General features: G+C 39.6%; 1 protein-coding gene across 7 annotated transcripts in view; it reads right to left on the bottom strand.

Moving 5' to 3' along the window:
- The window catches only part of LOC149141834 (uncharacterized), a 258,860-nt gene that overhangs the window by 34,676 nt on the left and 208,730 nt on the right, over window positions 1-15,454 (bottom strand). For all 7 annotated transcript variants that reach the window (XM_089446337.1, XM_089446338.1, XM_089446336.1 and 4 more), the window contains 3 exons: window positions 14,959-15,094; window positions 14,573-14,735; window positions 14,068-14,196 (listed from right to left, as the gene is read on the bottom strand). In XM_089446337.1, coding sequence (XP_089302463.1) covers window positions 14,068-14,196; window positions 14,573-14,735; window positions 14,959-15,094 — 428 coding nt within the window. The remainder of the gene's footprint in view (window positions 1-14,067; window positions 14,197-14,572; window positions 14,736-14,958; window positions 15,095-15,454) is intronic.

The raw sequence follows: 15,454 nt of genomic DNA, 5'->3' as shown, positions 1-15,454 counted from the left end.
CTTTCGCTCTTTCGGAGCAATTTCTGAACAAGCTCGCTTTCAGGCTCTTGACCTGCTTTTCCTTTAGGTTCTTTTAGTTTCGTAACAACCCTATTGAAACCTGGGATCTCAGACTTCCCAGATGCCGCCTTGTCATTTTCAAGCTCTATTGCTAAGGCTTGGCAATCCCTATAATCATTAAGTTTAGCACGCCTTGATTCATAAGAGGGCTCAGGACTAAAGGCATCAATGTAAAAATCTCAAAGAGATTTGTCGGTAGGTTTATAATCTTGAGGTAATTCTTTAACAATATCATTAAACCTTTTGTTAAATTCTTCAACGGTTTCATTCTCTCTCTTTTTTATTACGCTAATAGTTTTCACGAGGTGTCTTCCTTCTCTCTTGTCTCCATACTTTTCCTTAAAGGCATCAATGATCGATTGTAATGAATTAAATGAATTCGGAGGCTTTTCTGAAAACCAATCATGAGCATCGCCCTCCAAGGTTATAATAAAAAGAGTCATCCTAACAGCTTCATGATCGAAATCAACAAAACTTGCGTACTTAGCCATCCATATACTAAAAGCTCTCAGATGTGAATTACCACTAATTGTGTTATCTCCATGAAAGCTAGGCAACTTATCTATCCCGAGTGTTGTAAGATCATTGAGATAACCTTGAATGTTAGAAAAATCGCAAGGAGCATATATATTCATGATGTTGTGCCCAACCAAGCTAGTAAAAAGCAAGTGGATATCAGAGAGGGCTTCTTGTCCGAGATTAACAAGAAGTGTACGAGAAGAGAGTTTGTGTAATAGCACCCTGAGAGCCCTTTCAGGATGAGGAGCAGGATTGCACAAACTGCTTGGATGTCTTCTAGTATACACTCTTGCAGATGATATATGAAGTGGAGTCGCCACCGGGATAGGAAGTGAAACACAGAAAAGCTCGAAAGGAAGGAGCTAAGGACAAGAAAGGACGAGGAAAGAAACGAGATGAATGTCGAAGGAACCAAGGACACAAAAAACTCTATCCTCGGTAGCGGCGCCAAAAAGTGTTGTCGCACAGATTGTCACGACAATGCTCAGATCGGGGGGCTGTCACCCTGATCACCGATCTCTCCGTTTAAGCCGTCTCCCGAGGCTAAGGGGGGTAGACCCTATGGGACAAAGGAAGACCAACTGTGAACCAGTTGGGTTGGGAGACACATCAAAGCTATTTAGCACCTGATTGATTTTAGAAATTAATGTACCAGTGCCTTATGGAGTTAATGATTAAATGATTATTTATTAAAATCTAAATAAAATTAAAATCTAAACTAAAAGAAACTTTTTGTTGCCTTTTATGATTTTTTATTTTTTATTTTATTTTATGATTTTTAGATAGAACAAAAATGAACTAAGCAAAAACTAAAAATGAATGAAAACTAGAATCACAAAACTAAGCTAAAGATTAAAATCTAAATTAAAGAGATCTAAATCTAAAGTTAAAACAAAAAATTTAATAAACCTAAAACTAAAATGAGCTAACGTATATCAAAAAAACTAAAACTACTTTTTTTTAATTTTTCCCTGAAACGAAACTAAAAGAAAAGAGGAAATACGCTACCCCAAATAACCGAAATACACTCATACAACTACCAAAATCAGATTTTCATTTGCTGTTTTGGAGTATTGGCAGGCATGCGTGAGGAGGGAGAAGCTCGACGGCAGCGTGGAGAATTTGTTTTTTGCAGGTTGAAGGCCGCGGAAGATGCGTGGAACGTGGAGGGGTTCGACACAGGCAGAGACACTGCACGTGAATGAGGAGGGGAGCTGGAGCAAGAAGCTAAAAGCTGCTCAACGGATAGGTAAATCAATGCGTGCTTGCAGGTGGACGGAATGGCAAGGGAGGGGTTGCGTTTGACAGATTGCAGCGGATAGGAGAGGGTTTTCATGCAGGAAATAGGCAGCTACGCATTGCGTAGAAGGGAAAGGCGTGGGAGATTTTTTGACAAAAAAGGGGCAGTGTGAGGCTATCGTGGAGATGGCTGAGGGATAAATGCAAAAGCTTGAACGCTACAGCGTAAGGATGGCAGCTGCGTGAGAGGCAAGGTTTCAATGGCGGAGAGCGAGGGTGGAGCCACACACAGGGAGAAGCCACGATGGAAAGGGAAACAACGTAACTCTGGAGAAGTGCAGGTCCAAGGGCACAACCTCCCTAAAAAAATTTCGAAAAATTTTCCCTGGAAATGAAACCCCAGCAAGCAGATAGCTTCGACCTTCTTCAGAAAAATTGAAAACCTGTTGAAGATTATCACTGCAAAAATGATGTTAAGGCCAGATCTTACCTTCCAGGGCTTAGATCTAGCTCCAGAAAAAGATTATATCCTCAGCTCCAAAACCTGTAACAACAAAAGGAAAAATACCCAGAAATAATATATGCAAGGATTAACACTAAAACCCTACAAATGTATTACAATATTTACAGATTTTCGACTCTAAGCAGCCAAATTTGTCAATTATCCACAGTAATATTTCAGAATTTCAGATTTACTATGAGATACTTCAGAAAACCTCTCATGCATTCAAAAGATAAACTTAAATGATAAACCCAGGATCAAAACTGGTTGGGCTCTTCAAGAAAATGCTTTCTGGGAGTTGGTTGGTTCAGCCGAGAACTTCCCCAAATGCCCATTGATCTTCACAATCTAGATTTCCTACACAGCTCACTTCAACTATCAATAAAGAGGGAAAAAACAGTACTAAAATCCAAATCCAATAGAGATATCTGCCATTATTTTCAAAAAATTTATTACCATTCAAACCCTAGTGAGTAAACAAGATACCTGTGTTCAACATCACTCTTCATCAAGCTATTACCAATGGCTAAAAATAAATTTATGCAGAAAATGAAACAACTTACTACATTTCAGAAGAGTAACACCAGCAAGATTTCAACCCCAAAGTCTTTCTTTATTACACAAGAAAAAGATTACAAGAGAGCTTTCTTCAGCACAAGACTCACAGATCCAATGATCTGAAATGACCCCTGACACCTTATTTAAAAGAAAATTTCCCAACGACTAGTTCAAGTGATCCATGTCAAAATGATCTCGACCATCGATGAGGATCAAAATCTCTTTTAATCTCATCCGTCAAAATTTTAAATGCATTTTAATATATTAAAAAATTAAAACCCTGCATTTATTTCGTCAAAATTTTTGACTTATTATTATTTTATTATTTTATTTTATTTTTCAAATTTTTTATTTATTTTTTAATTATTATTTTTTAGATTTTAAATTTTTTAATTTTTTAATTTTTTATATTATTTTTATTGGACCCTTAAACTTAGCCTTTGGGAAAAAACACCTAGGACCTAGAACTTATGAGGGCATTAAAACATTTTATAACCCTCGAGACACTTACATCATGACATTTACAATTTTACATCTCAAGGGGGAAAACCCATTTGACATAGACCACCCAGCTCTGCAACACAAATATAATCTAGCAGATCAAGCAATTTGTAATAACCTAACCAAATAGTTAGAATTATTTCCAAATTACTTTTACATAGACTCGAAACACACTAGGATTCCCCTAAGATTCTAATGACAAAATTCATTCCGGCTTTGGGGTTAGGCTGAAAGAAAACTCTGCCGTTCACGAATCAGTGAAACAAAAAACCTTCTGGAATGTAGATTATCACTAGAAAATTAGGTTTGCCTAGGCAGTTTACATACTTGACTAAGATCTGCTAAGATTATTTACAATTTAAACTTGCAGACTATGTTTACAACATAACATGATCGGGCTGATGATGAAAGTTGAATGGCACGGACACGTCGATCAAGCGTTATTCCTTTTGCGAAAAAAGGGTTTGTACTACTATGGGTAGTTGACACGTAGTGGTCAACAGAACCTAAGGCCATCTTGGAAAGGAGGGAGAGGAAACTGAGGAGCAAGACCATCAAGGAGTTCTTGGTGCATTGGAAGAACTTGCCAGATGAGGATGCCACCTGCGAAGGTGAGCATATTTTGGAGCACCCAACTTTGAGGTTGCTTGAGGGAAAGCAACATTTGGGAGGGGAGGATTGTCATGTATCTTCTCAAATACATTTGTAACAGGGTGTTGCAACACAATTTTTGCACAATTTTGGCTAAGGAAAAGAACCCAACATTTTCAACTTAGGGACTTAGGAGGAAATTTGACTTTATTTGGTTGCTAATGGAATGTGAGGGCCACCCCACGTGAATTCGAACTAGGGCATTCAAATGGCTTGGAGGGAATTCGAAGTGCTGGATGGAGGGGCCCACGTGAGGCAAAGAAGGCCCACGAAGATAAAAGGAGGAGGAAGCTCTCATTTGGATGGATTCATTCACCTTGCAAATCAAAATTACTTGACTGTTCACTCTGCTATTTAGCCGAGTCGAGCAGTTTTTAGGCCACAAATCTCTCAAGCGGGAGATTCAATCTTACCTTCGGAGGACCTTGAGTGCCCACACTAGGAAGGCAGTTCCATCAGCATTTCAGGAGATCTAGGAGTGTGTTACAACACCACCATTCAGTCACATATAGGGAGTGTGTATTTCTGGGCTATCTGGAGAATACAAAGGAGAAGTTTGAGCCACCATTGATCAGCCCTTTGTCGGGAGACTTAGGAGACTTGGAGAGCAGTAACAGGCAACATTTCTTGATAGTTTTGGAGACAGCAGAGCTAGCAATCTAGTAGTTCGAATCACTGGGCTTGGGTAAACGCAGATGGTCAGTCCAACATTTTCGTGGGGCTTAGGAGCAAGTGCTACAGCCCAGAAGCTCATCCGGGAAGTCAGGGGATTTGTAGTAGGGGTCATCGCAACACTTTGGGACATTTTTTGGGAGGATTTATAGGCAGAATCCAACAGGTCGAGTTTTGCAGTTGCCGCTGAAGTTGGGATCCTTGGGAGTCGAATTTCAGAAGTCTAAACTAGCTAAATTCCTTCGTGGGTTTTTCTGGGTTTAGGCCAAGGAGTCAGGAGCTCAAATCTTATAATTTTCTGAGCATGGGAAGTGGTGTTTCCAGCCATTCGAAGTTAGCAGGAAGGGCAGTTTTCTCGACAGCGCAGGGCATATTGGTGCAACAATTGCAGCAGCCATCAATCCAGCCATTTCTCACTTCGGTTTGGTCATGCTTGGTCATTGAGACAAGCTCAGGTGCACCATTCTATTACCTATTGTATTTCTCCCTAAAAGAAGTAATAAAATGGCTCAGCAGTTCATTATTTCCAGCGTTTCCATGGATGCTTAATATAAATTTCGTTTTTATATTGTGCTGAACAGATTGTATGCTTTATATCACTTGTATTCCTATTTAGGAGCATTACAACGATATATCCACTATGCCCAAAATTATGGATAATGCATCAAGATGGCAAGACATGATTGCAATTGATATGGAGTTATTGGCAGCAAACGAAAAAGCATACCAATCATTGAGACATGACATGACATTTAGGCTGTAATGTCCCAAATCAACAATTTTTGGAACAAGCTCTTCACAAAAAATATATCATACTTTTAATAGGAGATTGCCATGTAAAAATAAGCAAATAAAACACTGCAATCTCATAACACAATGAACAGGAAATTCTCAGCTTAGTTATATTAGAAGAACTAGGGTTACATGCAAATACAACCCATCGCTGAGATAAATGGCCTCAGACAGATCTACAATAATGCTGCAATCAGCCTCCAAAACAAACTGAAAAGAAACCAATACATTGCAACCTGTGAACCCTGAATGGATTCACCAAGGGATGAGATGAGTGCTGGCCCACTCTCACTAAATCACCCGACGGTTTCCGTCCTGGGGCTACTGCAAAAGTAGAGAACCGGGTTCTCAATCTCACATACAAGAAACAGTATCAAAACCAAGATGTCCTCCAATGGCCTCCTCCTCCTCTTTTATAGATCTGATGGACCCGTCTAGAATATTCTATTTTATCATTATTTTAGTCATGGAGCACTTGTCCCCCTTTTACTTTATTAAAATATTCTTTTTAATGCAGGAAAAGGGTATATTGGCCACCATGTCTCCTTAGGTCACTGAAACTCCCATCCAAAAGTCCCATCATGTAGATCTTTTCGTTTCGGTTCTGACGAGTTATTACACTGAGGTGTTCCATCAATTAATCTCCCCGGAATGCCACCTCGAGCATAATTAATCAAGTTATGCCCATTAATAATGTTGATTTTTGAAAGTTGTCGGAATGCAATGGAACGAAAGGCAAGTTGTGCTGATGATGGAATATGCCAAGCGAATGCCATCAAATCCCATAAAAACTCCTCAAAACTCCATCGGGACCCTTGATGACATAAACCTATTCCATTGACCTGGCCATCCCCTGTCCTGGAAATCCACCCTGGTTGTACTATGAAGAAGAATAAAAATGGGGACATGACACAAGCAGCCCTCTCCTTTTGGGAGTTTTGTGAACTAAGATACATACAAATCAGTGGGAATTCAGTGGAATTATGCAGGGATGATGAGGAGGATTAAGATAAAAGATGAAATAGTTGGAAGGGCCATGATTAGCAAGGAGACAGTTGAGCATACACCCATTGATGAGATTCCATCCGTTGTTGAGGTATCCATTGATGAGGTATCTGTGTTTGTGACCGAGTTCTCGAGTGATAGTGGTGCATCATAGATTGATGAGGTATCGGGAGATCTCCACCTTTGATGAGGAGCTAATAGGTACAGAGGCATCTAGACAGTCACCTACAACTGACTGGTGAGCAAGTCTTACGTATTGGGTTGTTTATGGAGGAGTATTTGGAGGCTCATGTTGAGTCCATGATGGAGGAGAATGTGCAACCATCCTTTGGGTTATCCATTGATGAGGGGCAACATAGATACCACACGTTGGGATTTCAGCACAGTTCGCTTCAGAGGCACATTGACGGGATCTACAACGTTATTAGCCCACCCTTACGCATTGGATTGAGGAAGGCAAAGTTGTCTAGACATACCCGAGGGGATGGCCAGGTTAACAGGACTGAGCGACATGAGCCGAGTATGACACCACATCAGCTTAGAGGACTTGTTCCTTCCATAGGGGATTGTACATTTGATCCCTCCTTTGGGATTGGATGGCAAGAGGTATTGAGAAGGTACCCGATGGATCAGGCTAGGCGCTTGGTTACATCCATGGGCACATTTCAGCAGAGGCCATGGATTACCAGTGGGACTCGAGGACCAAACTGTTGTTAGGATCCAAGTGGGATTTCCCATCACATCATAGAGCCGACAGGTGATGGCTATGTCACAGGGTTCGCCGAATTTGAACCTTGGGGTTCCAAATTCGGCGAACCACAAAAAAAAATTGAAATTCGTCAGATTCGCTGAACCTAAAATTCGAACCGAAAGGCAAACCCAAACAAATTCGAACCTCATCTAAACCCAAACTTGAAGGCGAATTTTATCAATTTGCAAAAAAAAAATGGGGTTTGAACTTAGGGTTCACAGGTTTCAATTAATGGTTTGCGAGAAAAACCATGGGCACAAGATGGTTTTCTCTGAGGTTGTTCCTGCCAAACATTTTCCTTTATTTACCATGCTACTCTAAGGATTTCGCACAAGCTTTGAATCGACGGTCAAGCAGAGTGTGAGCCTGTGAGGTGATTTCTGAGTTCTTTTGTATTACCTGGGCCCTAAGGAGATCATGTCTTAAGTTTAAACAGTGAACCCATCGAGGAGATTGTGCTCATTGAGTTGCTGAGTGATGAGTGTGTGAGGTGCTGAGGTTCAAGCTTGTAGAGGACCAAGGCGCTGAGTGACGAGCTTGCTATGGTGCTAAGTGACGTGTTTTCTTGGTGCGAGCTTGCTAAGGTGTTGACTCCTAAGTGACGAGTTGTGAGTGTGTGAGGTGCTCACTACTTAGTCGCTCACTGCATCTGTCGTGTGAGGTACTGTAGCCTCAAGCCTGTGCGTTGTGCAAACTTTGGGCCCGAGTTCTTTGGTGACCTGCCGATTGGTCAAGGAGAGAGTTATTTGGTCAGCGTGATCGTGTTGTGCAGTGTTTGCATTGCTCGTCCACGCAGTAGGCAACGTGCTCGAGAACTTTGAACTTCCCAACACATGTTAGTAATATTGATCTTGATTCTTAAATGATATCACCTTGTCCAAATAGAAGTGAGTGGCACAAAGTGTTGAAGAAGGTTCAGTGTAAAAATTGAATATGGTGCTACATTTAGCTTATTTAGATCCATCTTAATTGCCACCTTGACTCTGTATTCTGAGGTAAAACGTAAAACTGCCAAAGAAATTTTAATCTTCTGTAGAAAATTATTGTTTGTGTTCTGCCTCTGGTTCAAAATTTTTGCAAGAGTTCCTTAAATTTCATGCAACAATGACTCAATTTTGGTGCACAATCAGCTTGATTTTTGGGCTCTTTTTTTAACAAATTCTAATTCTGTGCCACCTATCCCTACTCGTCTTTTGTGTACAATTGTCTCATTTTTTTCCTGTCAACTTGTATTAGGATGGCAAACATTATGAGTGTTTATTGATTTCCTTCAGGATGCACTCCTGTTCTACGTGTCATATATATCTAAGCATATGCAACATCAATGAGTCTGCTGAAGGGTGCTTATTGATTGCCTTCGGGATGCACTCCTGTTCTATGTATCTACTCTGGCCTGTCTCAAGCTATGTCACCCAGGAACCTTGAGTAGCCAAATTATCATCTCCTACTCCCCATAAATAATGAATAAAGTTAAGAGAAGTTTCTCTTTTCAACCTCAAGTTGGGAAAAAACCTTCCAACTAACTGTCCCTTATGTGCTACTTGTGCTTTATGGTTTTCATTCATGTATCTTCTCTATTTCACCACCTATGGTGCTACCCTCTAAAAGTGTGCCCTTTACCATAAACTCATCCCCAAATCTTTCCATTACCCAACCCCCATAAGCTTGTGCAACCTGGTTTTGTTTGGGTTAAATTGTTATAAATTAGTTATCACCAAAAGAATTTGTGAACAGACTATTGTGCTGAGCAACCTTAAAGTTTCCCTTGAAACTTAATATAACAGCAAGTGGAAAATAAGACTTATCTCCTTGAATATTTCATGCATCTCCATTTGCAAAGTGAACATTGAGGGCTCGAGCGTTGGCTACTATTGAGCTCAATGAATGCTTGAGAATTGACGTTCAATCTCACAAAATAGAGAATGAGAAGTAAAAGAAAATCGTGCAAAACCATGTATCCCAATCTGATTTAGTAGATTTTTTAATTCTTCTCGCTTTTTAATTAAGATATCAAGTTTTATTTGTATTTGAATTTCACTATTTTATCATTTATTTAAATTTTAATCCTAATATGCAAACAAAAATGCACGCATATTTGTCATGGCACCTCCAAAATCAACAGCAGAAGGATGGAAATATGTGGAGAAATTGGATGGGCTTCATGGGAGGCATTTGAAATGCAAGCTATGTAATGATGAGTTTGTTGGATTTTTAACTAGAGTGATGGACCACTTACTTTCTATCACTAATGGAAAAGGAGGTGGTGTTGATGGTTACAAGAATGTGTCTGCAGAGCTCAAGGAGATACTTCAGAAAGATTATGACAATATGAAAAAGGCTCAACTTCTTCAGGATACCAGAGCCCAGCGTGCTGCAGTGGGGTCTATTCCTCAGTCTACCGCGATGGTAAGGACGGCCCTGAATGGAGTCTCGGATGAATGGCAAGTCTTCATCCAAATTATATTGGGCAAGGAAAGACCACTTTCATGGGAGGAGATGTGGGCATCTCTTCAACGGGAAGAATAAAGGAGGGACCTAGTTAAGGTCAACCTCAATGGCAACAGTGGGAGTGTCACGAAGACCAAGGAGGAGGAGGAGAACGTAGCTCTAGCATCAAAGGGACAGCGGAAGCGGAAGGAGGACATTTCAAAGGTGGAATGTTTCAGATGTGGCGAGATGGGCCACTTTGCATCCCAGTGTCCTTTGAAGCAAAAGGATAAGGATGAGAAACATGATCCTAAGGCTACTCCAACAAATATTGACAAAGAGGAGTTTTCCATGAGTGCCCACGCATCTCCAGGAGGGAAATGGGGCAATATTGAGCTGTAGTCGAGAGGACTACATGTGGGCAGGATCATTGAGGAGTCCACCTCTTGGATCAATTCCTTGCTACGGGAGCCTGAGAATCAACAATAGAGAGATGGACTTAGTGTCAGATGATGGAGTGGGTTGTTTGGAGAGATAGATGTAGTAGCCTAAGACCAGAGACTGATCAGCGCAGAGCAAGGTTGGCAGGAGTGCAAATGGCATAGTGCAGAAGTCGGCAGCAGCATAGAAGATTCAGAGGGTCAGAGACTAGAGCATTCAGATTCCGACATTCATGGTATTATGTTGAACACAATTAAGTTCAGTTAATTTTGGATGCTTTTCTGTTGCTGAGCAGCAACAATTGGAAAATGACGCAATGCAAAGCTAACAGTGGTAGTGTTAGCAGCAGATGCAGAGGGAGTTGTTGTACAGATGCAACAATAGCAGTGTCATGGGTAGCAGTACAGTAGCAAAAGCAACATAGTGTTGGTGGCAACAACAATGCAGAAATGAGATGCTTCAGAAACAGAGCAGCATGCAGTCGGACATTGTTGCTAGAGCATTTTCCTCACTAAGAAGGAGTGTTAGTCTTTGGTAGCATCAGATGTGCTCTAGCCTTGAAAATTGGTGGAGAGACTAAGGCACATGAGTTCTAAAGAACCCAGAAACTGTTTGGTGAAATTCCACCCGGATTTTATTTTATTAAAATAATTAATATTTTTAATGGGGTTCCTAAGTCTGAACTTAGTAAATTAAAATATTAATGGGTATTAATCAAAATATGGGTGAGAATGATCTAGAAGGTGGATCAAGTTATGTTTTAATCTTAGTTGTTGATTAGAGACTTAATCTCGGTTGTTGAAGTCTCAACGAGAAAAGTATAAGAGGGAAGCTTATGGTTCATTTAGAAAGACACATGGAGAGAACATATTGATTTGAAGTTTGATTTCTGGGGCTAGGAAGCTGAGAAATTCGAACGAGGTGATTAGTTGCAGCAGAGGGGCAGGGATAGTTCGGGAGTATTGACAGAGAGGCGGAGAGAAGCTTGTGGAGGCAACGCAACAACCAGAAGGACTGACGCCGGGCCAATCAGGGCCAACGCAGGCCTGACGCAAATCCAGAAGGGCCAGCACAGAAGCAGAATGCTTCCCTCCACGTAGAAAGCCGGAACTACAGGGGAACTGCCGGAATAACCGGGAAGGTTAACGTAGTGGGCAGAAGAGACAGCACGGGACTGACGCAGAGCCTGAAAGGCTAAGGGAGGACCTATGCAGGGCCATCGCAGCAGTAGTCGGAGTTAGCCAGTCTTGCTGCCGGGTCAACTGGAATCTGCTGGGTGAAGTGAGGTAAAACTCACTCAGATTTTCCATCACTGTATTCTCTTTATCGGTTGTTTGCAGAGAGGGCAACCAGCATTTGTATTCAAAATTACTTCTTAATAATACAAAACCCTCAGAGTTGTTGCACCGATTTTCTCGCATTGGGTTTTTCCTGGGACTATTTTGTCCAAAAATAACTGTGTCCTCTGTATATTGCTCTTTTCTCAATTTTTTGTTTCATGTATTCAAATATTAAAGAAGTGTAGGCTGAAGAAGTAATTTGCTTCAATATTCAAAGAATAACTTGATGATGTATATTGAAATCAAGTAGGTGAAGTAGATTCAGATTTGTTGTAGTAGGTGTTCCTTGAAGATTAGGAATTTTCACAAGTATGGCAAGATGTTCAACAACAAGGAGTGGTCCAGTGGCACATTTTGGACCCTGGAATTGGCTAGGCCAACTTTTGGAGCAACAGGGTATTGCTTGAAGACAAGCAATTTTTCGCAGGGAGGACTGTAATGTTCCCAATTTTTTTTGTGAGTGCAAAATTCACTAAAGAGTTTTGCCAATTTTTTGTGATATTAAATAAAAGGAGAAAATATTATTTTGTAGGAGAAAAGTGGAAATTATTATTTTAATGAAGAATGGCGACAAAATAATATTTTATTAGTGGAAGGTGGGGACCACTAAGGGAGAGGGCTAGCAATTATAAGTAGAGCTTGGAGGCCTCTAATTGGTATCTTTGATCATTTGACAATTCAAAATTAGTTCCCTTGAGCTGCTTAGCAAAGACAACCGTTCTATTCAACACAAGAAATTTCCGAGCGGCAATTCCACCCTCATTTCGGAGAACTTCAAGTGTCTCCCTAGTGAGGCAATTTGGAGAGCTCAATTCAGAATTTCCAATGGGCATATTTGCAAGTTATTTCAGCTGGTACGTTTTTCCTCTAGGGCGCAAAAGTGGTTCAAATTACTTGTGGGGAGATCAATTACGAAGGAGCAAAACATCGAAGGATTTTCAGGGGTTTTTCCCTAATTTAGCCGGAGATTTTGTGGGGTAGGGCTGAGTTGAGAGAATTCTTGGGGCCGAAATTCTATATTTCTAGAAGTGCATAGGGGTTGGAGGAATAGAGGTTGAAGAGAGATAAGGGTCGAAAATTGGAGGTATTCTTCAAGGGAGAATTTAGCCAAAGTTTGGAAAATTTTCCAGTGGTGGATTTGAGCTTAATTCAACAGTATCAATTTTGTGGGGAGTTTTCTGACCAAATTGGGCAATTTGCACTTGTTGGGGGTCAACAGGGGTTAGTGGGTTCAGCCCAAACCCTTTCTGGGTTTTTGTGGGTTTATTGAGAGGAGTCTTTGACTAATTTTCCAGAATTTTCCGGGAGATATTCAGGTCTAAAATCCTAATTCTTATAGTAGGGTGAATAACTAGTTAGCTGGGGAATTTGCACCATTTTTTTTGTTTGATTTTGGCTTTGAGATAGGCCAAACCCTTTTTGGGTTTTTCTAGGTTTTGGTGGAGAGCTCAAGATTAATTTGGCAGAATTTTCTGAGCACTTTGGAGGCTCAAACAGGGGTTTCTTCCAGCCAGTGGTTGCAGAATTTCCAGAGCCAACACAGAACATTGAGGAGAAGCCTTTTCTCTGCATCCAGGTAGCATCTTTCTCACCTAGGATTGTTTAACTTGCATTGGCAAGCCCAGGTGCACAAATTTCATGCATTGTACTCTTCCCCATATATAATAAAATAACTGAATTTTGGTGCAGTTTTAGTGTAAATTGTGGGTGTTTGATTGTTGTTTAAATATTTTAGTGTTGTATGGTATTTTACTTTGTTTATCACTGTTATTTCCTTTTCGGAACATTACACCTTTATAGGAGAAATTTTCAAACGACAAACAAAAAATTAATGAGAAACTGGTATGAGATGAGAAGTGGAGTCTGGAGGGTTCCGGGACAAGAAACCCCCCCACTGTGCATATTAAGCACATAAGAGATAATTAAGCGAATCAAAATCCATGCAAGACTCAAAGCAAATCCACCATGTGGAATTGATGTAATAATTCACCATTTGCCCATTTTGGATTTTGCGACATTTTAATTAGATAAATATTATTTGATAGATATTATTATCCTGCGGCCGCATTCGAAATTGCTTTGATCTATCAATTATCCACCATGTGAATGTATCAGTGCTATAAATCAAATTACATTCACACCATAACATGAGCTGTCTGTTCTCTGTTTTTGTTTGCATTTTTTAAAATAATTTATGAAATTTTCTCTTTTTCATATGCTACCATGGACAAAGAAACACCCAAGAAAATTTGTTTCCAAGCTGTCTATTTCTTGACAATTTCTTTTAGAAATGGTACCCAGCCATACCGTTTCTAGGCATCGACTGGAAATTGACTCTCATAAAATTTGAGAGTACCAGGAAGCTAACATTTCCAATATGGTACAGAAATCTACAATAAACCAGTCATATTTTTGTCTATAAATCTGTCTAGAATACAGTATTTTGAATAATTCTTCTGTTCACTGGAATGTATATAACACTTTATCATCTGTAAGACAAAGGTACCTCAAATCGTAGTATAAGATACACAAATAGTTTTACAGAAAATTGATAAGACAACTATCTTTCCAGAAATCACGAACAAGTTATGAACATCTTATATTCTTACCTTGATGCTATCTTGAAAATGAGGAGGGATTTCCTTCGCATAGTTCTCAGAAAGCTTGAAATACAGAACGAGACTTATCCCTTCGCCATCACTATCACCCAGAAAAATTGTAGCTGGATATGATGGAATCTACAGAAAGAAAAAATAAATTATTCCTCTCAAAAACTAATAAAATGAAATAAATACAGGAAAAGAAGCTGCAATGAATTACACAAAGTCAATTAAACAGATGACAAATGATGATAATAAAGACTACAGGACAGCTCAATCTCCCAAACATATGAGAAAAAAAAGGTAATTCTTCAGAGGCAATCTATTGGTTATACTATTTACAGGTTTAAACCAAATATATGTCAAAGACCTGTTGAAATTTACAGTCTTGATGGAAGAATCCTAAGTGTAGCACTTTTCATCTATTCTAGAATTTGCACTATCTTCAATGTGGCATGAATCTATCTTTTATGCTGTCACGCTGTTATGTAAACAGTTATTGATGAGAAAAAACCTGAATATTTACTATCAGAAGAGATGGCAGTTTGTCATTAGATTCCATGCTAGGAAGTTCCACATACTGAGCAATATGATCTATTTTTCTTGGACATACAAAAACATCTACACCAAATGGACAAAATGCCGCACAGTTTGGTGCAGAAATCTTTTTCTTGTCCCTGCAATAAGCATCCCAAGTATTTTAGTTTCCAAGTGATTTATCAAACTACCCATGCAATAGCTAACAATTGAATCAATAAATGGAGTTTAATTTCACAATAAAAATAGTAAACATGTGCTGTAAAGCATTATTCACAGGTAGTCAGAATTCACCCCTTGTTTTTCCCAAACTAAAATTCAAATAATCCTCCAAAGAAAATATACAAATTTGTTTTCGCATACCTGAAATAGTTCTCACCACGAATCTTGAATATGGAAGGTTGAATGAATGACCAACAATCTTGCATTGCTTTCTCTGCTGGACAAAATGGAACCTCAGCACCTGCTATAGGTTTATTTACAAATTGACTTGAGGAATCTGCAAGAATTTGTAAAATCAGCCATAAATTTTGAAGACCCTCCTCTCCTCTATTTGAAGAAACTCTTCTCCAGAAGAAACACAAACTCAATGTTCAGGGAATAAAGCAAGCCAAAAGCATCTCTTCTTTTTCAGAGAAACACATTCCTTTAAAATTGTCTTCAAATGTCTGGAAGCCATGATCATCAACAATAAATCTCAAAAGAGCTGAATATTACTTCAGTAGATCCCAAGAGGCTTGCAATAAGAAGTTAAGAACTCTTCCTCTACAAGTGCCTTGGTAGCATATTCTAAATGGAAAACAACAAGTTCATCCATCCAAGCAATCACAGTGTATCCATGGTGAAACCCAAACTCACT

This window comes from Pinus tabuliformis, chromosome X, assembly GCF_031772625.1.
Source record: "Pinus tabuliformis cultivar Carrire ecotype Pingquan chromosome X, CPIR1, whole genome shotgun sequence".
NCBI classification, from domain to species: domain Eukaryota; kingdom Viridiplantae; phylum Streptophyta; class Pinopsida; order Pinales; family Pinaceae; genus Pinus; species Pinus tabuliformis.
The sequence above is the reverse complement of the archived record's forward strand: the minus strand, read 5'-3'. Positions and strand labels throughout refer to the sequence as shown.